The sequence below is a fragment of the Stegostoma tigrinum genome, chromosome 18 (assembly GCF_030684315.1).
Source record: "Stegostoma tigrinum isolate sSteTig4 chromosome 18, sSteTig4.hap1, whole genome shotgun sequence".
In the NCBI taxonomy this organism is placed as follows: Eukaryota; Metazoa; Chordata; class Chondrichthyes; order Orectolobiformes; family Stegostomatidae; genus Stegostoma; species Stegostoma tigrinum.
In genome coordinates, this window is record NC_081371.1 from 50,501,647 (window position 1) to 50,525,123 (window position 23,477).

The window sequence follows — 23,477 nt, forward strand, 5'->3', positions numbered from 1 at the left end:
TTCTATCATTTTGGGGATGCCATTGTCTGGTGTGAATGTTACTTGACACTTGTCAAAACAAACCTGAATGTTGTACATGTTTTGTTACATTTATTGCACAGTACCTAGTGCAGTGAGCATCCCAATTTCTGACCTTCTGATGGAGGGAAGGTCTTCGAAGCAGCTGAAGGACCAGGAACACTCCCATGAGGAACTCCTGTGGTGACTGACCTCCAATAACAGCAACCGTTTTCCTTTTGTGGCACTTGTAGAGTTTTCACATTGATGTCCATTGACTCCAGTTTTGCTAAAGTTTTAAGGTTCTTGCAAAGATTTGTAGCTCAGGTTGTGAGTGAGGTTGTCAGTTTGCTCGCTGAGCTGACTGGTTGTAGTTCAAACGTTTCATCACCATGCTGGGTAACATTAGTGCTGTCTCCAATGAAGCGACGTTGTTCTGTTTCGCTTACTATTTATATGATCTAGTCTGTTGAGGTGTTCTCTGTCATTTCAGGTTCTTTTTTGCAAGTGTTTATATATGGGGTCGAATTCCACGTGTTTATTGATTGCATTACGGGTGGAGAACCAGGCCTCCAGGAATTCCCATGCGTGTCTGTAGTTGGCTTGGGCTAGGGTGGTCAGATGAACACCAGCTAGCAGCCAAAAAAACACAACAAACTTTCTCTCATTTCAGTACACTTGGGCAATAAAGGCCATCAATTTAACTGGGACAATGTGTGTGGAGTCAGATGAGATAGAGGAAGCGCTAAATGAATATTTTTCAACAGTATTCACTCTAGAAAACGACAATGTTGTTGAGGAGAATACCGAGATACAGGCTACTAGGCTAGGTGGGATTGAGGTTCACACAGAAGAGGTATAAGAAATCCTCCAGAAGGTGAAGATAGATAAGTCCCCTGGGCCGGATGGGATTTATCCTCGGATCCTCTGGGAAACCAGGGAGGAGATTGCCGAGCCTTTGGCATTGATCTTTAACTCGTCATTGTCTACAGGAATAGTGCCAGATGACTGGAGGATAGCAAATGTGGTTCCCCTGTTCAAGAAGGGGAGTAGAGACAACCCTGGTAATTATAGACCAGTGAGCCTTACCTCAGTTGTTGGTAAAGTGTTGGAAAAGGTTATAAGGGATAGGATTTATAATCATCTAGAAAAGAATAAATTGATTAGGGATAGTCAGCACGGTTTTGTGAAGGGAAGGTCATGCCTCACAAACCTTATTGAGTTCTTTGAGAAGGTCACCAAACAGGTAGATGAGAGTAAACCAGTTGATGTGGTGTATATGGAGTTCAGCAAGGCGTTCAATAAGGTTCCCCACAATAGGCTATTGTACAAAATGTGGAGGAATGGAATTGTGGGAGATATAGCAGTTTGGATCGGAAATTGGCTTGCTGAAAGAAGACAGAGTTGATGGGAAATGTTCATCCTGGAGACCAGTTACTAGTGGTGTACCGCAAGGGTCGGTGTTGGGTCCACTGCTGTTTGTTATTTTTATAAATGACCTGGATGAGGGCGTAGAAGGATGGGTTAGTAAATTTGCAGACGACACTAATGTCAGTAGAGTTGTGGATAGTGACGAAGGATGCTGTAGGTTGCAGAGAGACATAGATAAGCTGCAGAGCTGGGCTGAGAGGTGGCAAATGGAGTTTAATGCAGACAAGTGTGAGGTGATGCACTTTGGTAGGAGTAACCAGAAGGCGAAGTACAGGGCTAATGGTAAAATTCTTAGCAGTGTAAATGAGCAGAGAGATCTCGGTGTCCATGTACACAGATCCTTGAAAGTTGCCACCCAGGTTGACAGGGCTGTTAAGAAGGCATACAGTGTTTTAGCTTTTATTAATAGAGGGATCGAGTTCCAGAACCAAGAGGTTATGGTGAAGCTGTACAAAACTCTGGTGCGGCCGCACTTGGAGTATTGTGCACAGTTCTGGTCTCTGCATTATAAGAAGGATGTGGAAGTTTTGGAAAGGGTGCAGAGGAGATTTACTAGGATGTTGCCTGGTATGGAGGGAAGGTCCTGCAAGGAAAGGCTGAGGGACTTGAGGCTGTTTTCATTAGAGAGAAGAAGGTTGAGAGGTGACTTAATTGAAACATATAAAATAATCAGAGGGTTAGATAGGGTGGATAGGGAGAGCCTTTTTCCTAGGATGGTGACGGCAAGCACGAGGGGGCACAGCTTTAAATTGAGGGGTGAAAGATATAGGACAGATGTCAGAGGTAGTTTCTTTACTCAGAGAGTAGTAAGGGAATGGAACACTTTGCCTGCAACAGTAGTAGATTCGCCAATTTTAGGTACATTTAAGTCGTCATTGGACAAGCATATGGACGTACATGGAATAGTGTAGGTTAGATGGGCTTAAGATCGGTATGACAGGTCGGCGCAACATCGAGGGCCGAAGGGCCTGTACTGTGCTGTAATGTTCTATGTGGCCATCCTAGCTCGAGCCACCTACAGAGACGTATGGGAAATCTTAGAGGCCTGGTTCTCCACTTGTAGTACAATCAATAAATACGTGGAATTAGACCCCATATGTAAACCCTTGCGAAAATCAACTGGAAATGACACAAAACACCTCAAGAAACCAGATCATATAAATATCTTCAGATTTTAAAAATTCTCAGTTCTAGTTTGGAGTGAGAATACAAAATAGGTTCAAGTCTCTGGAGTGGAGCCTAACTCTCTAACTTTAAGATAACAGACCATTTTCATAATTTTTGACATTTGGGCCAAACTTGGTACTTATGGAGGTAAATAGAAGAATCATTTTTGTACTTCTTAAACAGTGAGATGACGGAATATATAATTATATTTATCAAGATGTCATTTAATTCTAGTGAAAATTAAACAAAGCATTCTATTAAGTTATGATGTGCATCATAACTTCTCACTCACTACATTGCTAACTGGAATTTTGGTGAACAGTTAGGCTTGAGCCATCCAGGGTCCAACACAGAGGTGAAAGATTGTAGCTGTAATCTCATTTCAGCATTTTCTCTACAGTTGTAAATTACATACGCTTTATTTCAATCATATGTAATAGTCCCGAAGCTTGTCAGTGAGGTAATCACCCTGATATGTACTCTTTGATATCCATTATTCTCACTTTGTGATGAATAAAAATTTGCAAAGCCAAATAATAAATAACTACTGAATTTATAAGCAATATAAACAATGCAGATAGAATTTGGCCTGCAGTGAAATATGTAGCTTTATGGTCAGCCGTGGGTAGGAATTAATCAAGAGAATCTGATGCACTGTGTGGAAGGACAAAGCTCACAATATTAGCAAGTGATTAGCCAGGCCTCTGGCTGTGCTGCAGAATATGAAGAAGGAAGCTGATGCATTATTTATAAACTCTGCATCGTGTCATGCTGTGAAGTGACAAATTCTTTACAATGGCATAATAAAGGCAGCAAATAGCGCTGAGAAATTAGCAAGAGGTGTAAGAGATGACCTAGTAAAATACATTTGAGTTAATAAGCAAAGTTGTTTGGAATTGATAGCTGTTTTACAATGTGCACGTGGAGTGAATGCACGTTGCCTTCTTGCAGTTTCTTTTTTCTCCTTTCACTGTTTTCTGCCTCACTGTCCTTTTATGGCTCGTGGAGATTTCATCTCTACCATCTGATCAAGATTACGCTCCACTGCACTATGAGAGGCAGTATGTGAACACTTTTTTCCAGTTTTCATGAGTTATCGACTTTTTTGCCGTTTCCTTGTATCTGCTATTTATCTTGAGATCTGTTTTTCTAAAGTGTGCTAACCATTTGCATTGAATAGCTCCCCGAAAGAAATGAAAAAATATAGGTCGCGATGGAATAGAAAAGAATAAATAAATACAAAGAGAAGTAGATTTTTTTAAAAGTAAAGAGAGTCATGTTTATGCAAAAAAAACCCCATAGGTTTTGATACGTTAGTGTTTTCCCATGACACTGTCATTACCGAGTATTTTATATTTTCAAGATTTTGAAAACTTTTACGTTTAATGTTGTTAATACTCTGTTTTCAATCTTTTCTCTTAAGCAGTATTCTAATACACTGAAATTTATTTTCTGCAAAGACTACAAAAACTAATTTGAGAAATATTGCTCCTGTTTCAAAATTTGTTGGCGTGTGATGTAATTAAGAGATGACACTATGTTTGAAGAAAAAACCTGCAATGATACCTAGATTTTTAATTCAGAATGCTGTTGAGGATTAATATAAAGAAATTAGAAATTCTGGAAAATTGCTAGATGTTAGGTAAATGACGCATTGGCATGAACTTTTAGATGAGATTAGATTACTTACAGTGTGGAAACAGGCCCTTCAGCCCAACAAGTCCAGACCACCCCTTGGAGCATCCCACCCAGACCCATCCCCCGTAACCCACACACAACGGGCAATTTTAGCATGGCCGATCCACCTAGCCTGCACATCTTTGGACTGTGATAGGAAACCGGAGCACCCAGAGGAAATCCACGCAGACACAGGGAGAATGTGCAAACTCCGCACAGACAGTTACCCGAGGCTGGAATCGAACCCAGGTCCCTGGTGCTGCGAGGCTGCAGTGCTAACCACTGAGTCTCCATGCCGCCCCTTATGTGTTCTTTAGCAAATACAGAAATATAAGATGTAACAGTTAATTTATGCACCTCAACAAATTGCTACTTGTAAGTTTTTACATGTTCATCCTATTGTGGGATAAAGTAGCTTAAGAATTTCTGTCTTCATCTAAATAACTTTGTCAGTATGTCTTTGAGATTTAAGTATGGATATTACTGTAACACCCTGAATCTCTCTCTTTCACAGAGAGACACATGAGAATCTGAATCAACTACATCATGTGCTTAAAATGCTTGACTGAGATGGTCATAAGAAATCTGCACAAAAACTACTTGAAGTTTTAATGTTGATGATTTATTCTTTCTGAAGCGACTACCTCGATTGATAAGTGCCTTATGATATGGAACTTGAAGCCGCAGACCAGAGCCTACCGATTTACAGGACACAAGGACGCTGTGATGTCTGTCCACTTTTCCCCATCCGGTCATCTTGTGGCGTCTGCTTCACGGGATAAAACAGTTCGACTGTGGACTCCAAATGTGTGAGTAATGCAAGTAAGCCTTGAATGTGCAAGTGATTTTACAGGAAGCAGATATATTAATTACAGAAATGTTACAAAATAGATTTGTTTTGGCATTGTAGCAAGTATAGATTGTACTGTTGCACTGAAAGGATTTAAAGATGTTTCTAAGACTTTTGGTCAAACTGAAGCTACTGAATCACCTTTAGCTCTGTTGTGATTGCTCTCCTTATACATGCTTTGCTTTCTCTTGTTTTTCTTTTTTCTCATCTGCAAAATCTGTTTCTTCTACTTTTTACTTTCATTTTACGCACTCCTTTTCTCCTTGTCTCCTATTTCACCTCTCACCCTAACCTTCCTTAAGTTCATCTTTCATGGTTTATTTTCTTTCAATGAAGATTCAGGCTGGCAGCCAAGTGTGTAAGTAGTTCAAGGAACACTCAGAGCTGGGTGGAAGGACAGATAGGTTCTTCACTGTAAGAGTGTAGAGAGAGAGATGAGTGAGGACAGAAGCAAGGAACTGTTTTAAGATGGGTTGGTGAGCATTTAAAAGAAAATTTGATTTGTTTTATTGTCTGCTGGTTGATTCTTATGACTGTCGCCATCTTGATTTATTCACATCTAATGAGTTGATTATTTTAATTAAAATATACTTTAGCCTGTCACTGATCTTTGTCCCAAAGGCACACAACTTTGTAAAATATGACTCCTGTGAAGATATTTGGAGATTGGGAGATGTCAGAGGTAGGCTCATTACACACAGTGGTGGGCATGTGGAATGTGCTGCCAGCAGTTGTAATGGAGTCACTTACTTTAGATACTTTTAAGTGACTCTTGGATAGCATGTGGAGGATAGTAAAATGTAGGTTATGCAGGATAGTTTGAACTTATTAGGATAATAGGTCGGCACAATATCGTGGGCTGGAGGGCCTGTAACGTGCTATACTGTTCTATGCAACACAATAGATTTGCCCTGGATACAGGACCATTGTATATAATTGGAATATGAATCAGACATGTTTAGATACAATTCTCTAGATCCCCTCTCTGCAGTCGAGGTGACTCCATCAAATAAAATACTCTTGGCATATATTTTTCAGTCTCTAAAATCGACAGTTATGTAACTGTGAAGTATCTGTCAAGATTCGTTTCCATAATGAAATCATCTTCTGTGTCAATTGTGGAATGAATTAAAATAAAATATTTCAAAGAACTTGATCATAATTTAAAAAGAAAATATTCATCTTTTTTTTCCTTCACATTTTCCTTCTTTCTTTGGGGAAAAGAAAACAATATTATAGTGTTCTATACAACTATTTGGCAAAGTAAAAACTGAAATAAGTGCAGATGCTGTAAATCAGGAACAAAAACAGAAATTGTTGGAAAAACTCAGCAGGTCTGGCAACTTTAGTGAAGAAAAATCAAAGTTAATATTTCGGGTCTGGTGACCCTTCCTAAGAATGGCCAGAAGGTTCTAAGAAATGTCATTGGACCCAAAACATTAATTCTGATTTTTCTTCACTAAAGTTGCCAGATCTGCTGAGTTTTTCCAACAATTTCTTCTCGAATTCTTTTCCAGCAACTTTTATTTTTGTATTTGGTAAGGTATTTTGTTTGCATTTAGGGTTCTAAGATCTTTTGTGTGTTCTGTTTTAAATCTTCCATAAACTATGGGCTTGCCCTCCTAATATTTAGGTATCTTCTAATCAGCTTGTGCAAAGTTGTTATTAAAAGTCTCCAGAGCAGGTGGGACTTGAACCAAGGCTTTCTGGTAGGAAATTACCACCGAACCACAAGAGCTCTCCTAGTATCTAGTCTTGTATTTTCAATAAATTGTGAGGCCAGTACAATCTATTACTCTTAAATTCAATCTGTTCAGCACTGTTTGTTTATTATACTGTAAGAATTCTAGGAACGATATTTAGAATACTAAATTCATGCAATTAAATATTACAACTATTCTAGAATATTAAGCTCCATTTAGTTTCAACAAGGATGCTTTTTTGGTAGTATAACTGTTTGACAACAACATTGCAGTTAAATTGGGTTCAAATTGAAAATGCATTGAAGGGAGTGTTTTTTTTTCCTGAAGCTAAAATCACAGCAGCATATTTGTTACTTATTAGATTTTGAAAATAGCATTGATTTTATTAAATTGATTTAGAGGCAGCCTGTGTTAAATACTTTGTCTGCTTTAGTAAGCACCAAAATGATTTTTCTGTCTTCTAATTAGTAAGGGAGCATCAACTACATTCACAGCCCACAGTGCCGTAGTTCGCAGTGTGAATTTCTCCCGTGATGGAAATTTCCTGGTTACAGCAGCCGACGACAAATCAATAAAGGTGTGGAACACTCATCAAAAGCGGTTTCTGTTGTCCTTTAAAGGACACAATAACTGGGTTCGTTCTGCCAGGTAAATTTATTTTTAGAAACAGATAGATGAGTGAAAGTGTTAAATGTATATCACGAATCATGAATACATTGTGACTTGGGTCTTCACTGCATAATTTGCATCTAATTTGATATTGAGTGGCAGAGTTTTTATTTGTCATTTTATTTTGCCTCATCAGGTTTGATAAAATTTTAAATACTTGCTATGTTTGCTGAATTCAACCAGAGGTGCAATAGGAATTGAGCTTTGGTATACTGTGCATAAAGTTGAATTCATGGATTGAGATTGTTTTCCCATAGCCGCATTTTTATTCTGTGTTCTAAGCAATAACTTATTGTTGGTACAAAAATTATGCAGACTTTGTTAAATTAATCAAAAGGTTTGATTTCTAATATGCATTTGACCAATACCCAGTGTCACTCTTTATTGTATGATTTTCTAAATAAAACTAGTACGGTTACCTCCAGTGTCACAAAACAAAAACAGACACTAGTACCCCCAATTTTCAAAAAAGGAGCACAGCTAGAAAGAAGCTTAATCTTTAAACAAAGGAAAGCTATAAACATGAAAGGTTATTTGTAGTGTTCACTATGCTTTAGCCCTTGTGTTCCTCACCAGTCAGAGAAATCCTCAGATACACCAGCAAGCTTCTTTTCCATAGACATCTCAGGGCTGATATTAGAGATAATGGGAACTGCAGATGCTGGAGAACCCAAGACAACAAAATGTGAGGCTGGATGAACACAGCAGGCCAAGCAGCATCTGTGCTCCTGAGATGCTGCTTGGCCTGCTGTGTTCATCCAGCCTCACATTTTGTTGTCAAGGCTGATATTGTTGCTTGTGCAATTTCCTTTCCCTTCAGACTTCTACTTTTAACTTATTTCTTTGAAAGACCCTTCCATAGAGGCTTTCAAATTATCCTTTCCTTCAGCTTGGGAACCTTTAATATTAGCATGGCCAGACAGATCAAGAGTTCCTTCATCTTCCCTTCTTCACAAAATGGGATAAAAGTTCAAGGAGATGGGATAGAATTAACTTTCAGTTTCTCCAATAGAGTCAGCTAATTGCATGTGGTCATGCTGTACAATGAAGATATTGAAAGCAAACTGAGGTAACCCATTGCTAAAATGCAATTTGAAATAGCAAGTTATTTTGTGGATTGCATTAACAGTGAACTTTATCCTGAATTAAATGCAGTTTGCTATAATTTAGTTGTAATGGAAACATTATTATTACAATATTGTGAATTAATGCTGCAGTTGTGTTTCGGGGATTTTTTGTACCAACCATCAGTCTGAGCTTTGTATGTATTGAAATCAACATTGAATTAAATAGTTTGGTGACCTAAATCTTCAGTGGTAATGTTAGCTGAACTGTCAGTGTTCCCCATTATTGTGTCTCTGAAATTGACAGCACCTCTTGTACTATACCGTATTGAATGATAGCCCAGATCTTGCTTTCAGTCATCTGAACAATCTCAAGGCCAAGGACCAAACCTACCTCCCAGAGATACCTGCCAGATGTGTGGCCAGTGCGAGCTCATCAACTGTGCAAGTTCTCTCAGAACCCATGACCAGTGTCCTGGAACTTCCTAGCAGGACAATCGTACTCATTAGCGAGCGATTGCTGACAGTTCTTCTTTAGAACTTTGTGCTGAGACTGGACTTGAAATGTTAACTCTGCTTTCTCTCCACAAATGGTGCCAAACCTGTTGAGTTCTTGTTTTTGTTTGAGTAAGCAAGCTATGCAGTTTGATCCCTGTATTAATTTTGACAGGGCCTTCTAGAGTTCATAAAAATGATAATATTAATCAGGTTATGCTCATTGGCAGTTTTGAGGTAGAGTGGTAGTATCCCTTCCTCTGAGCAAGAGCTTTTGTTTGAGCCCCACCCCAGAAATTGGCGATGGAAGTGCATTCATAACTTAGCCAAACAATTTTGGCTATCAACTTATTCAACAATACCCCAGAGGCAATTTGTAAGAACTGGAAATATCCTTGGCCAGCCGTGTGATAGAAAGAAATTGGAGCCTTTGTCAACATATCTATAGCTTCAGGCTACAAATGTATGGAAGGGTTTATGCTGTCACAGTAGCTTTGATGTATTGGGTGGCCAGTTGGCTCAGTGACCAGCATGGACCAGATTGATGCCAGTAAAGCAAGGTTTGATCCATGTTCTGCCTTGGGGTGGATTCAGGATCTGCTTCCTTGGTGATGCTAGTGATTGGATATTGTATCAGTGTGGGTTGAACTTGCCTTCTGACACAGAATTTAAGAAGACTTTTCATTGTGCAGAAGTAACTCTCGCTGAACTATCATGGAGGCTTAACTTATTTGACAAATAAAATTTCAAATACTAATTTTTAAGAATGACTTTTGAATCACATTTGTAACATACGTGATTTGAACACTGTCCTGCTTTTTGTATAACATTGCATTGTATTTTTATCAATTCTTAATCAGAATGCAATTAGATTAGTTTGAACCATGCTTGTGATTTTGTTCATTACTTCAATGTTGCACCCAGGTTAGGGATGGTAGTTTAACATTCATGCAAGGAAACTTATCATGCTTGATTTTATGTAAGGGCCCTGCTTTTAATGGTTCTTAAATTTGCAAGATTTTGCATTTTTATAAGAGATATCCTTACTCTATTTTAAATATTTTACTGGCACCTGATCACTAGGTTCTCTCCAGATGGAAGACTTGTAGTCTCTTGTAGTGATGACAGAACTGTTAAGATCTGGGACACAGTGAGCAGAGAATGTATCAATACTTTCACTGAGCACAGAGGGTAAGTTAACATTTCTTCGTTACAAAGTGCATTAATTTTTCAATGTCAGGCTCATTAAATTGCATCATAAAATAATCTATATGAATTTGCGTTGAAATTCTGTTCATCCTGTGATTCTTCTCTTATTAAGCAAATCTGGGTAATGATACCTACTTATGATAGCTGGGTGGATTAGCCATTGGAGCTGCAGGGTTAGAGGGGTAAGGTAGGGGGTGAGTCTGGGTGGGGTGACCTTTGGAGAGTCAGTATGGATTTATTGGGCCGAATGGCCTGTTACCACACTGTAGGAATTCTACAATTCTGTGAACTGCTGCAGTCATTCAGTGTGTATTTGGAAAGCTTATAATTTTTAGACTTCAGATGTCACAACTGATTTTCTTTTGATAGAATGCTTTGCATATGTAACCAAACTGTGGCAGACACTCTATAGGCACAAGATTTAACTGTCTAAACATTTGAAATGATTCCATCTTTTTGCTGTAAGCCATAAGGATCTTGGTATTTATGCTCAAAAATATGATGTTATTATAATCCAGGTTTGCCAACTTCGTGGACTTTAACCCCAGTGGTACCTGTATCGGCTCAGCAGGAACTGACAATACTGTGAAGCTTTGGGATATTCGTATAAACAAACTACTACAACATTACCAAGGTAACTAATGAGAACTGAGTTGATACTGACATGTTTATACTAAATAACTTACTAATTGAAATGTAATTAACATCTGTGGGTGTATAATTTACCATAGTCAACAAACTCAATCTTGCATGTTTGCAGCATTTTTGAGCAAATTTTATGAATGTCTGTGGACAGAAAATTAAATATTAACAAAGTTGTGAATGATGAATGTTTACGGATCTGTGTTTAACACAATACCATTAGCCTTTATTGTTGCATTGTTATGTAATCTAGATAGATGTTCTTATATTGAATAGCTTTCTAGTTATGAATTTTTGAAGGTCTAGGTGTTACGCTGAGATAGTTGCACAAAATGACATATTAAGGAAGATGGTCATGCTTGAGATTAATTGTCTACCTTCTTTGACTTCTTCAGAAGCTTGACTTATTTTCTTTCTGATAGTTACTTTGTGGCTTTTTTTCTTTAATTTACTCTTCACCTATTCTGAATTTGCTTGTCATTGCGCATAGGCCAGACTGGGTGAGAAGGGCAGATTTCCTTCCCTAAGGGACACTAGTGAATCAGATGGGTTTTTCAGACAATTGACAGTGGTTTCATGATCATCAGTAGATTCTTAATTCCAGATTTTTTTATAGTCAAATAATTTAAACTTTTTTTAAAAACAAACTGAAGTGAGCTTTAAGGCAGCAGAGGTAAACTAAAGCGCCCCCACCCCACTCACACAAGGCTCTTCTTTTTCTAGGCTGAGACTTTTGACTGTTTCAATTGTACATGTATCAATTTCACAGTGTGATTCAAAGTTTAAATTGTCTACATTATAAACAAAAATAAATTCAATCTGATATAAATAGTATAGCATATGAAATCTGTCAAGCATTGTGGACTCATGTAGAGAAAATGTAGGTGTTAATACCCTTATTGCCACAAAACATGTCTTCAAGAGAAAAGTAAAATGCCATTATTTGAAATTAGTGTTTCTCATGGGTCAAAGAATCATTAAGATATAGGGGTAGGTATATGACAATTGGTAAATTGAGCAACTTCACAATCCAATACGATCAGGACTGAAGTGATTGAAGCCTGAACTCCACTTTTCTTGTCCCAAAACCCTGGACCCTCTTGTCAATCATAAGTTCGTCTATCTCAGCCTTGCTGGTGCCCATTGAACTAACCTGCCTGTACTCCCTGGAGAAAAGAATTCCAGATTGACAATCCTCCTGAAAGAAGAGATTGTTCCCAATCAATCTTAAGTTAGAATCTCTTATTTTGAAACCTTATTTATTTTTATTTTCCCCTAGTTTTAGATTCCTCTTTAGAAGAAACGTTTTCTGAAAGAATGTTGTGTTTCAGTAATGTCACCTCTCGAACTTCTAAATTGCAATTACTCTACGCCAATTCTGCTCACACTCTTCTCAAAAGGAATTAAGTCCATTAAATCTCATTTGTCATTCAATAAAAATATGGCTGATCTGAATCCTCAACTCCACATCTTGCCTTTTCCCCAAACCCCTTCATCCTTTTGCTGGTTAAAGATCTTGTTCACCTTGACCATTAAAGTATTTAACAACCCTGTTTTAACAGCCCTCTACAGTAAAACAATTTCACAGATGCCCTATCCTCCAAAAAAAAATTCCAGCACATTGCTGCTCTAACTGGGTGGCCCCTTACTCTGAGATTATACCCCCTGGCTCTGCCTTGCCCAAAATGAGGGATAATTTCTCTGTGTTTACCTTGTCAAACCCCCTACAAATCTTTATATGTTTCATTATGGTCTCCTCTCATTCTTCTAAACTCCAATGAGTACATGCCCAACCTACTCAACCTCTCAGAAGAAAATCCCTCTATGCCAGAATTAATTTAGTGAACCATTTCTAGACTGTTTCCAAAGCCAGTATTTCTCCCCTTGGATAAGGGGACCAAAATTTCTGGTAGTATTCCAAGTACCATCTGGCAAGTGCCTTGTATGGTTTTAGCAATATCTCCCTATTTTTATACTCCATTTCCTTTAAAATAAAGCCAACAGTCTGCTTGCCTCCTCTATTACTGGCTGAAATTGAGTGATTAGTATTTTTTTTAATTCATGCACAAGTTTCCCCAACTGTCTAAGTTACAACATGTAGCACTTTTTTTCCCCCCATTTAAACAATTATTAATACTTCTGTTGTTCCTGCTAAAGTGCAAAAGACCACCTTTCCCCACATTATTCCAGCCTCGCCGACTATCTGTGTGGAGTTTGCACATCCTCCTCGTGTCTGCTTGGGTTTCGTCTGGGTACTCTGGTTTCCTCCTGCAGCCCAAGGATGTGCAGGTTAGGTGGATTAACCATGCCATATTGCCTGTTTTGTCCAGCGATGAGCAGGCTAGTTAGATTAGCCATGGGAAATGCAGGATTAAGAGGATAGGGTGGAGGCCTGGGTCTACAGAGGGTTGGTGTGGCCTCGACGGGCCAAATGGCCCACTTCCCCATTGTAGGGATTCTGTCGTTTGCCAAATACTAGCTCACTTAACACTCTGTATTCCCTTGTAGATTCTGTTATCCTTGTTACTTACGTCCCACCTATTTTTGTCATCTGCAAATTTTGTGATAGTACATTCATTTCCATCATCCAGTTCATTATTATATATTGTAAATAATTGTGGCTCCAGCATTGTTCACTATGTCACTTAATTAATTACAGATTACCCGCATGAGATGGCCCTTTATCCCAACTGTTGGTCCTTTATCCTCTATCTATGCTTCTTGAAATACTCCCAACCCAGTGACCTGTTGTCTTATTAAGTAGCCTTATGTGTGTTACATTATTGAAAACCTTTTGAAAATCCTCAAGCAACCTCCTTATCCCAGATAGCAGCCTAATGAACCTTCTCTGAACTGCTCCATGTATATTCCTTCTTAAATAAGGAAATTGAACTTTATTTCAGAGATAGTAGGAACTGCAGATGCTGGAGAATCCAAGATAACAAGGTGTAGAGCTGGATGAACACAGCAGGCCAAGCAGCATCAGAGGAGCAGGAAAGCTGACGTTTTGGGCTTAGACCTTTCTGAAGAAGGGTCTAGGCCCGAAACGTCAGCTTCCTGCTCTTCTGATGCTGCTTGGCCTGCTGTGTTCATCCAGCTCTACACCTTGTTATCGCTTACAAACGAACTTTGTACTGTCTTTAAGTGCAGCCTCAACAATAACCAGTACAGATATAGTGAAACTTTGCCACTTTTATGCTACATCCCTTTGCACTAAAGGCCAGCATTTCATTTGCATTTCTAAATACGTGCTGTACCTGCATGTTAATTTTTTTGTGATTTTTGTAAAGGGCGATCCAGGTTCTAAATAGGTTTTTTTAAAAATTGTCTTGTGTTGTGGTTGTGAGTTCCTGATTGCCCTTGAATTGAGTGGCATCCTAGGCCGTTTCAGAGGACAGTAAGTAATAATCCCATTGCTGTCGATCTGGAGTCGCATGCAAGGATGGGAGGTCTCCTTCATAACAGGACATAGGTGAACCAGATGGGCTGTTATGGAAATTGTTGGTACTGTTACTGAGACTAGCTTTATATTCCAAATTTATTAATTGAATTTAAATTGCACCAGCTGTCATGATAGAATTTCAGTCTTTGTTCCAAGAGTCTGAATCTCTGGATTAGTATTTTAAGGACCGTGTCTTTTTATTTTGTTTTTAAAAACTATGGACTGAAATGAGAAAAAGCTATTTAAAATGTTTACAGTTTTGGAAACAAGTAACCCATCACCAGCACCAGGCATTATGTAAACAACTGTTTGAGCAAATAGTAATTGAAAGTCGAGTTGCAGACAATTGGGAGCTGAAAGAATGTTTGGACGCAGACTAGTGGCCAGTTATCAACAAAACGCACTGTACACATGAAGAAGGCTTGTTTGTGCCTCATGCAGCAGTTGCTGTGACTTTTAAGTGATAAGTCAGCAACTTTTTATATGTATACAGATTACCTTGTCAGGGATTTTTGCGGCACAGTGGTAGTGTCACTACCTTCTGAACCAGAAGGCCCAGGTTTAAATCCACCTGTTCCAGAGGTGTCATTAAATCAATCTGCTCAGACATGTTAAATGTATCTGCCAGCCATCTTGTTTCTCTTACCAACTAGTAGAAGCAAACAGAAAGACAACTGAAGCAAAGAGCTCGCCAGCAGAAGAGTCATGATTATCATCTTAACCAGAAAATCATGAGCAAAGACTGCTGAACTATCTTACCATTCTTTCCCCACTGTCCATATCTGTTTGTTTCATCCTGACTGTTTGCGTGAGTGTGAGTGTTAGAGGATGTTTATCATAAAGATTAGAGTTTCTATTAAAACTATATACCAACAGTTTATATGTAACTGGAGTCTGATTTTTGTTCAGATAGGTCTGAAAATCAGGTAAATTGGGAACTTTGCATACTTCATAAAATCTTTAGCTTTCCTTACAACTCTGGGAATACTAGGGTTTCATTTCCAACATGCTTCCCCGCCCAATGAGTCATAGTACTCATCCGATGGTACTGGTACTGTCATTTAGTCACCGCTCTACCTGCACTGCAGAATTTATAAGCTTTCTCACTAGTCAAATAATATTCTGTTTTTTTTCTTTTTTAGTTCTTCCTGTCAAAGTGAACAGCCTCACATTTTGCCAAAGTTTACTCCATCTGCGAAATTCTTGCCCGCTCACATCACTTGTGTATCACTTTAATGACTTGATGTCTTTCTCACAACTTACTTTCCTGCGTATCTGATCATAAAATTTCGTTAGAATACAGTCAATCATCCAAGTCATTATTATAAAACATAAATAGTTAAGATCCAGTGATGAACCTTGTAGCACTCCACTAGTTACAGTTTCTCGATCTGAAAAGATCCTGTTTATTCAGATTCTTTGTCTCTTGTTTGTCAGCCAGCCCTCCGTCCATGATAATGGTTAAACCACCACACAGTTGAGCGTCTCTAATGAGAGAGAAGCCCTTTAGTCCTCTGGGACTATATTGACTTTACACATAATTCCCAACATCCTTAGTGCAGCAATCTTTAATGTGGCACTTTATTAAATATATTTTGCAAATTCAAATATAATGTACCTATAGTTTCCCTTTATCCACTCTATTTGTTCCTTTAGTAACTCTAACACTTCTGTCAGACTTTATTTCCAATTCACAAAACTATGTTGAGTCTGCCCAATTCTATTATGATTTTCTAAGTGACCTACTTCTACTTCCTCAATAATAGATTCTGGCGATTTCCCAATGATCAGTTTTAGACAAAGTAGCCCAAGGTTTCCTACTTTCTATCTCTCCTTTCTTGAACAATGGTGTTACTTTGAGACCGCTAGGACCATTCCAGAATCCAAGGAAATTTGCAAAATTATAGCCAATATATCCACTGTCGACTGCCACTCCCTTAAAACCATAGGATTTAAGGGCCAAGAGCTCCAGATCTCTCAACAGCTGCATTGTATGTGGGTGTGTGTTCAGAGTAGGAACTGAGGGAATTGTATAGAAGATGATTGGAGAAGGAAGGAAGCCTGAGTAGTAAGGCAGGGAATGAGAAAGACTGATGGAAGGGATGAGGGAGTGAGAGAGGGAAACTGTCAGCTACTATAATTCACACTTCAGGAAAATGACAACAAGGTATGTTTTTATATATAAAAAAATTATTGGGCTAGGTCTCGAACTGTTGTGCAGCTAGTAAAAGTATACTGCATTGTGTGCCTTATTTAAGAAACTTTGTGTCAGTAATGCATGCAAAAGATTTTGCTGGTTAAGCAATAGCCCAAACTCAGTTTTGTATATTGAGGAAATTCCTCTGGATTCCAAAAGAAAAAAAAACTTGCTTTTAAAAGATAATTACATAAATAATAAGTAATGATCCAAACCAAAAAAAAGGTCCTCTTCTGTTGGGGATGATGAGGTTCTAGGCCCGAAACGTCAGCTTTTGTGCTCCTGAGATGCTGCTTGACCTGCTGTGTTCATCCAGCTCCACACTTTGTTATCTTGTCTTCTTCTATTGTTTGGTCTTGTATTAGCAAGCAATTAAAAAAATCATTGGCTTTCATTTAAAAATCAGTCTTACTACATTTGCATGGAATTTTAATTACTGGGATTACATGATTAAATCTCTAACGATCATTTAATTTTAACACATTGCTATTTACAGTATGTTGTGGAAAGAGCCTTTTTGTGTATGGGTGGGTAGTGGAATTTAAGCACTGTCATTTGACGAGGCCCAGCTGAATACTTTAGTAAAATGGATTTAAATCCTGCCGCAACAGTTAATGAAATCTAAATTCAAATCATAAATCTGGAATATAATGCCCGTTTCAGTACTGGTTACCGTGACAATTATCATTGATTCCCGTAAAACCCAACTGGTTCACTAATGTCATTTTAGGGAAGGAAGTCTGCCATCCTTACTTGGTCGAGCCTACATGTTTCTCTATAATCTCAGCAATATCGTTGGCACTTAACTCCTCTATGAAAAGGCCTAGTAAGTCACAGAGTTCAAAAGTAATTAGGGATGAGCACATACTGGCCTTGACAATGACAGCCACATTCCGTGAATTTTTTTGTTTTATATATACAGTAGTTGTGTATCCAGTAAGGAGCCTGATCATACTGGTGTATTTAATGTGGCCACCTGAAAAACAGACTCGTCACAATGCAGCAAGTAAGGGACTAGGAATTCTAATTGTGACTGGTTTTTCAGGAAGCTCATAAATAGTTGATTTTGTGTGACTCATTAGGTCTATCTGACCATCCTGTCTTCTAAACAGTCCACAGTGCTTCGGTGAACTGCTTGTCTTTCCATCCTTCTGGTAACTATCTTATCACTGCATCTAGTGATTGTACTCTCAAGATAATGGATTTGTTGGAGGGAAGATTACTTTACACTCTTCATGGCCACCAGGTGAAAAGTGACATATTAATTACATAATATTTTCACATGGTCTTTATAGTTCTCCAGTTGCTCTGTCATCAGATTCTGATGTTTAAATCAGAATTAAACTTATAGTATCAAATCAGTAAATAAACTTAGCTTGTAAACTTATACAAATTTGCTCCCTCAGAGGGGATCTTGTGCGATGGCAGAAAGCCTCACAGAAAATTTGAAGTTACTTATGCATTTATTTATACCCTAATAGCTGTAAAGCAGTTTCATTTATATTTCATTCTTGGAAAGATATTATAGAAATGTTCATTAATGTGACAAGTCTGAATGAAATGAAAACTTAATTATAAACTGCTTTTGCTCTTCGTGCAATATACTAAACTCCTATTTGTTTTTTAGGGCCCTGTAATTGCTGTAACATTTTCTAGGCTTGGAGAATATTTTGCTTCTGGTGGAAGTGATTCCCAGGTTTGGCACTTTCTTTCCAGTAATAATAACTCTGCTGAAACATAATTAAAATTCATACAATAATGGAGGTTTCGTAGCTGTGATAACTTGCTGTGCATATCATCCTCACTTCCTTTCTCATAGCTTTTAGTGACATTTTAGAAACTTTTATTCCCTATTCAAAAAGTCACGGGACTGGAATTTTCCATAAATTAGTGGAAAAATCATGGGCTATAAGCCCAACAGTTCCTGGCTGATATTCCCTGTAAATGCTGCTTCTCAACAGACTCAATAAAGAAATTATCTAAGAAAGATTAGATTAGATTCCCTACAGTGTGGAAACTGGCCCTTCGGCCCAACAAGTCCACACGATCCCTTGAAGCATCCCACCCAGACCCATCCCCCTGTAACCCACTCACCCCGAACACTATGGGCAATTTAGCATGGCCGATCCACCTAGCCTGCACATCTTTGGACTGTGGGAGTAAACCGGAGCACCTGGAGGAAAACCACACAGACACAGGGAGAATGTGCAAACTCCGCACAGACAGTCACCCGAGGCTGCAATTGAACCCGAGTCCTTTGCACTGTGAGGCTGCAGTGCTAACCATTGAGCCACCGTGCCGCAAATATTAGCAGTTTTAAGGAACTGCTGCATACTGTCAACGTCAAACTCTAAAAATATGTGTATTAGATTGTCTCACAAATATTTAAAGTTTCCAGGCTTCTCAACATTACGGTGTATGGTTGCACCTTCCAATGACATCCAGTTCCACTTTGCATTTTCTTTTCCTCACTTTGGTTTGCTCCACTCAACATTCAAGCAGTTGGATTCTAACTTCTGACTCAATATCAAACTTGCCCATTCTGACTTTAGATTATGGATGTGCCCAAGAGCCTCTTCCCATCCAGTGCCATTTTCTCTAGTGGTTGTGAAGCTTCAAGTTGACTGACTTGTTTCCATAGTTTCCAGCTGTCCATTTACAGCTTTCGGTCTCTCTTCGTCCCTTTTTCAATGCCCTTATTGGGAGTTGTCGTGACTTGTACCTGTGGCTCCCTCCATTCTCACCAGCAATGCTCTCCCAACCCCCAACCATCCTTGAACAAAAACATTCTGTTTTTATGCTGGATTCCCAACCCTGAGCTGTGGCGTAGTGTGAAATATTTTCTTGCCTGTTGAAAGATTATATACAATAGGACTGTATATATTTGATTTTTCTTATGGTCTGCCAAACAAAAAGCTTGGTTTGATTCAGTGCTTTGAAACAATATTTTGTTTCCTTTTTGATGCTGTCACTCAGCAACATGAATACCTATCAGAGATAATGGGAACTGCAGATGCTGGAGATTCCAAGATAATAAAATGTGAGGCTGGATGAACACAGCAGGCCAAGCAGTGCTCCTGAGATGCTGCTTGGCCTGCTGTGTTCATCCAGCCTCACATTTTATTAACATGAATACCTACTTTGTTTGGACTGGCAAAAAGAAAGGTTAAACATGACATCCACTGTTTACCTCTGACCAGTATGAAGTTGTACAAATCGTAAATCGATTAGTTTTAATGTTCCAGAATTCTATTGATTTTTAGAGCAGTCCTCATAGATTGAGGAGTTGCAAATGTAACCATGCTGATCAAGAAAAGGGGAAAAGAATGAAATAGCCTGACATCATTGGAGAAGGTGCTGGAATAAATTTTTAGGAACGTAGTAACGCAGCAGAAGTAACAAGCAGCTTAGACCAAGGGCAGGGAATGGACGTTATCTACCTGGACTTCAAGAAAGCCTTTGACAAGGTGCCGCACAGGAGGCTGCTGAGTAAGATAAGGGCCCATGGTGTTCGAGGCAAGGTGCGAGCATGGATGGAAGATTGGCTGTCTGGCAGAAAGCAGAGAATGGGGATAAAAGGGTCTTTCTCAGGATGGCAGCCGGTGACAAGTGGTGTTCCGCTAGGGTCAGTGTTGGGACCACAATTTTTCACTTTACATATTAATGATCTAGATGCAGGAACTGTGGGCATTCTGGCTAAGTTTGCAGATGATACAAATATAGGTAGTATTGAGGAGGTGGGGAGGCTGCAGAAGGATTTGGACAGGCAGATGAGTGGGTAAGGAAGTGGCAGATGGAATACTATGTGGGAAAGTGTGTGGTCATGTACTTTTGGTAAGAAGAATAAAAGCATGGACTATTTCCTAACTGGGGAGAAAATTCAGAAGCCTGAAGTCCAGAGAGACTTGGGAGTTCTAGTCCAGTATTCCCTCAAGGTAAACTTGCAGGCTGAGTCAGTAGCCAGGAAAGCAAATGCAGTGTTGGCATTTATTTTGAGAGGACGTGAATATAAAAACAGGGATGTACTACTGAGGCTTTATAAGGCCTTGGTCAAGCCACATTTGGAGATTTGTGTGCAGTTTTGGACCCCATATCTCATGAAGGATGTACTGGCCCTGGAGCGGGTTCAGAGGATGTTCACGAGAATGTTCACGAGAATGGTCCCAGGAATGAAAAGCTTAACATATGAGGAATATTTGAGGACTCTGGGACTATACTCATTGGAGTTTAGAAGGATGAGGGAGGATCTAATTGAAACTTACAGAATACTGATTGGCCTGGACAGAGTGGATGTTGGGAAGATGCTTCCACTGGTAGACGAGACCAGGACCCAAGGGCACAGCCTTAGAGTAGAGGGAAGACCATTTTAGAATGGAGATAAGGAGAAACTTCATCAGCCAGAGAGTGGTGAATCTATGGAATTCATTGCCACAGCTGGCTGTGGAGGCCAAGTCATTGAGTACATTTAAGACTGAGATAGGCTCTTGATTATCAAGGGGATCAAGGGTTACAGGGACAAAGTGGGAGAATGGGGCTGAGGAGCCTATCAGTCATGATCGAATGGCAGAGCAGACTCAATGGGCGAAATAGTCTAATTTCTGCTCCTGTGTCTTTTGGCCTTATGGTCACTAATATGATGAAGTAGAGACAACACAGATTATTTTTTGAAAGGAAACTTGTGTTTGTCAAATCTCTTCTTTTTGTTTTAGGTAAAAATTAGTAATGTAGATAAGGGGAAACCAATGCCTGTGTGCATTTGGATTTACAAAATGTCTACAATAAGGTGAAAAACTATAGGTTATTGCTCAGAATTAGGCACATGTTATTGAGGATGGCAGATTATAATGGATTATGAATTGGTTATCAAACAGAAGTTGTTGAATAGAAAGAAGCAGCTCATGGTTTCATGTTGGTAGGCTGGGGCTAGCTTGGTTCCCAAAGGGTTAGTATTGGCACCTAAGTTACTTGCAGTCTGTAATCAAAATTTAGATAAGGGGACCAAGTTTGAGGTACATGAATCCAAGTCTGGTGGATTAGGAACTAAAATACAGAGCTTTTCCTTGGCAATAACTTTGACAACAATTTACCCATATGCATTGCTGCAGATTTCCTGACTATACAGTTCACTGACACAGTTGTCCTTTTATTCTGCTCAAAGAAATAGCAGCAGGATCATTCAGCACTTCAGCCTGCTCAGCTTTTCTAAATTATAACCCTTCATTGACATCAAATAATTTTTCCATGATAGTTCCAGGTCACTTGATTTCATTAGTATTTGGAAATGAATTGATTTCTGTACTGAACTCATTCAATGACTGATTTCCACAGTCTTCTACAAAATTTGAAAGTTTAATCACAAGTGAAACCAATCAATTAATGCCAAATGAGTTTTGAGGAAGGGTCACCGACCCGAAACGTTTTTAATTAATGCCAAATACCTGTTTAGCCTTAAACATGTAATTGACTTGATATTAGCAGTTCAAAATATCGTGTGTGCGCGCGTGCGCGCGTGGGGTGGGCACGGTGGGGTGACGTGCATGTGTGTGGGGGGGCACGGCGGGGTGACATGCATGCATGTGGGGGGGGCGCGGCAGGGTGACGTGTGTGTGGTGGGGGTGCGCAGCAGTGTGACGTGTGGGGGGGGCGCGGCAGGGTGACTTGCGTGTTGGGGGGGCGCGGCAGTGTGACGTGTGGGGGGGTGCGCTGCGGGGTGACGTGCGTGCGTGTGGGGGGGTGCGCTGCGGGGTGACGTGCGTGCATGTGGGGGCGGGGAGCGGCAGGGTGACGTGCATGTGCAGCCTTCAGGAGAGAGTGGTGTCCATGCATGCAGTGCGACTGGTGGGTGCACATATAATGTGGTGTTGCCGCATATAGCACAACATGAACCCAAGGTCCTGATTGAGGCCATCCTGATCGGTATCAGACATGGCAGTCAGCCTCTACTCGGCGATTCTGTGTTGTTATGTATCCCAAAATCTATTTTGGAGGAAGTTTACCTGAAGATCCGAGGCTGAATGTCCTTGACCACTGAAGTGTTCCCCCATCGGGTGATGTTTTGCAGTACCTTGTGAGTGCGACTGATGAATCTGGCATTCACACATTCTGTTTCCCATGATAGGGGAATGTAGAGCTGCTTATCACAGTCTCTGAATAAAGGGTGACCACTTATTATCGCGGCACAGTGAAATTGATCTTTGCAATTCTTTATCCCAGAGTTGTTTGGATTTTTTTTAGATACCAAATCTCTCCTCACCTTTGCCCTCGGCTCAGCTCATCTATTGATGGAACTCTCAGCCATTCTTTTAGTATGCCTAGACTCAACAATTCTAAATTATTTCTGATTAATCCTTCTCCCACCTACCCTTCATATGCTTGATGTCATCAAAAACTGCCTATGTAACTCATATCTAGTTCTGTTCTCCTAATAGTTTTAAACTCAAGTTGGTCTGTAACCTAACTGCTGTTGTAAAACAATCACTTCATTACTAATAATATGCACAAGGCCTGTTCAGTTTTATTTTGGCATTGCATCAGTAATTTTAGGTAACTGTTCTGATTAATAATTTGGTGGTTAGAAAAGGTCCCTGGAATGAGTTTGCATCGTTTTGACTTTACATTAGAACTGTAAATTAACATGGTTAATTTTTTCAGTTGTTAAGGAGGTTCAGTTTTTAAAGATAAATTATTCACAGAAGCCAAGCAAACAAATTTTAAACTCCTATTGATACAAATGCAAATAGCACAATTTTCTAGCTAAGTAAATGTCTGAATGCTCCAATTTAATAAATTTTGCACTCAGTTATTTTACAGGAAAAATGTCACAGTTGTTTAACAATAGATTGTTTATTCTCATTAAGATAAATTGCTCTACATTATGAAACACTGGGAGTATGAATTATATGTCATAGGATTCAGCCATTCAACCTTTGTCCAC

At 39.3% G+C, this 23,477-nt stretch overlaps 1 protein-coding gene and 1 long non-coding RNA gene across 5 annotated transcripts in view; one reads left to right on the plus strand and one right to left on the minus strand.

Moving 5' to 3' along the window:
- Positions 1-23,477, plus strand: part of LOC125461049 (POC1 centriolar protein homolog A) — a 94,938-nt gene that overhangs the window by 10,037 nt on the left and 61,424 nt on the right. For all 4 annotated transcript variants that reach the window (XM_048549369.2, XM_048549370.2, XM_048549368.2 and 1 more), the window contains exons 3-8: positions 4,910-5,081; positions 7,294-7,473; positions 10,137-10,244; positions 10,781-10,896; positions 17,656-17,789; positions 18,171-18,239. In XM_048549369.2, the coding sequence (XP_048405326.1) occupies positions 4,910-5,081; positions 7,294-7,473; positions 10,137-10,244; positions 10,781-10,896; positions 17,656-17,789; positions 18,171-18,239 (779 nt within the window). The remainder of the gene's footprint in view (positions 1-4,909; positions 5,082-7,293; positions 7,474-10,136; positions 10,245-10,780; positions 10,897-17,655; positions 17,790-18,170; positions 18,240-23,477) is intronic.
- Positions 1-23,477, minus strand: part of LOC132210715 (uncharacterized) — a 45,028-nt gene that overhangs the window by 5,589 nt on the left and 15,962 nt on the right. The gene's annotated exons all lie outside the window — the stretch shown is intronic.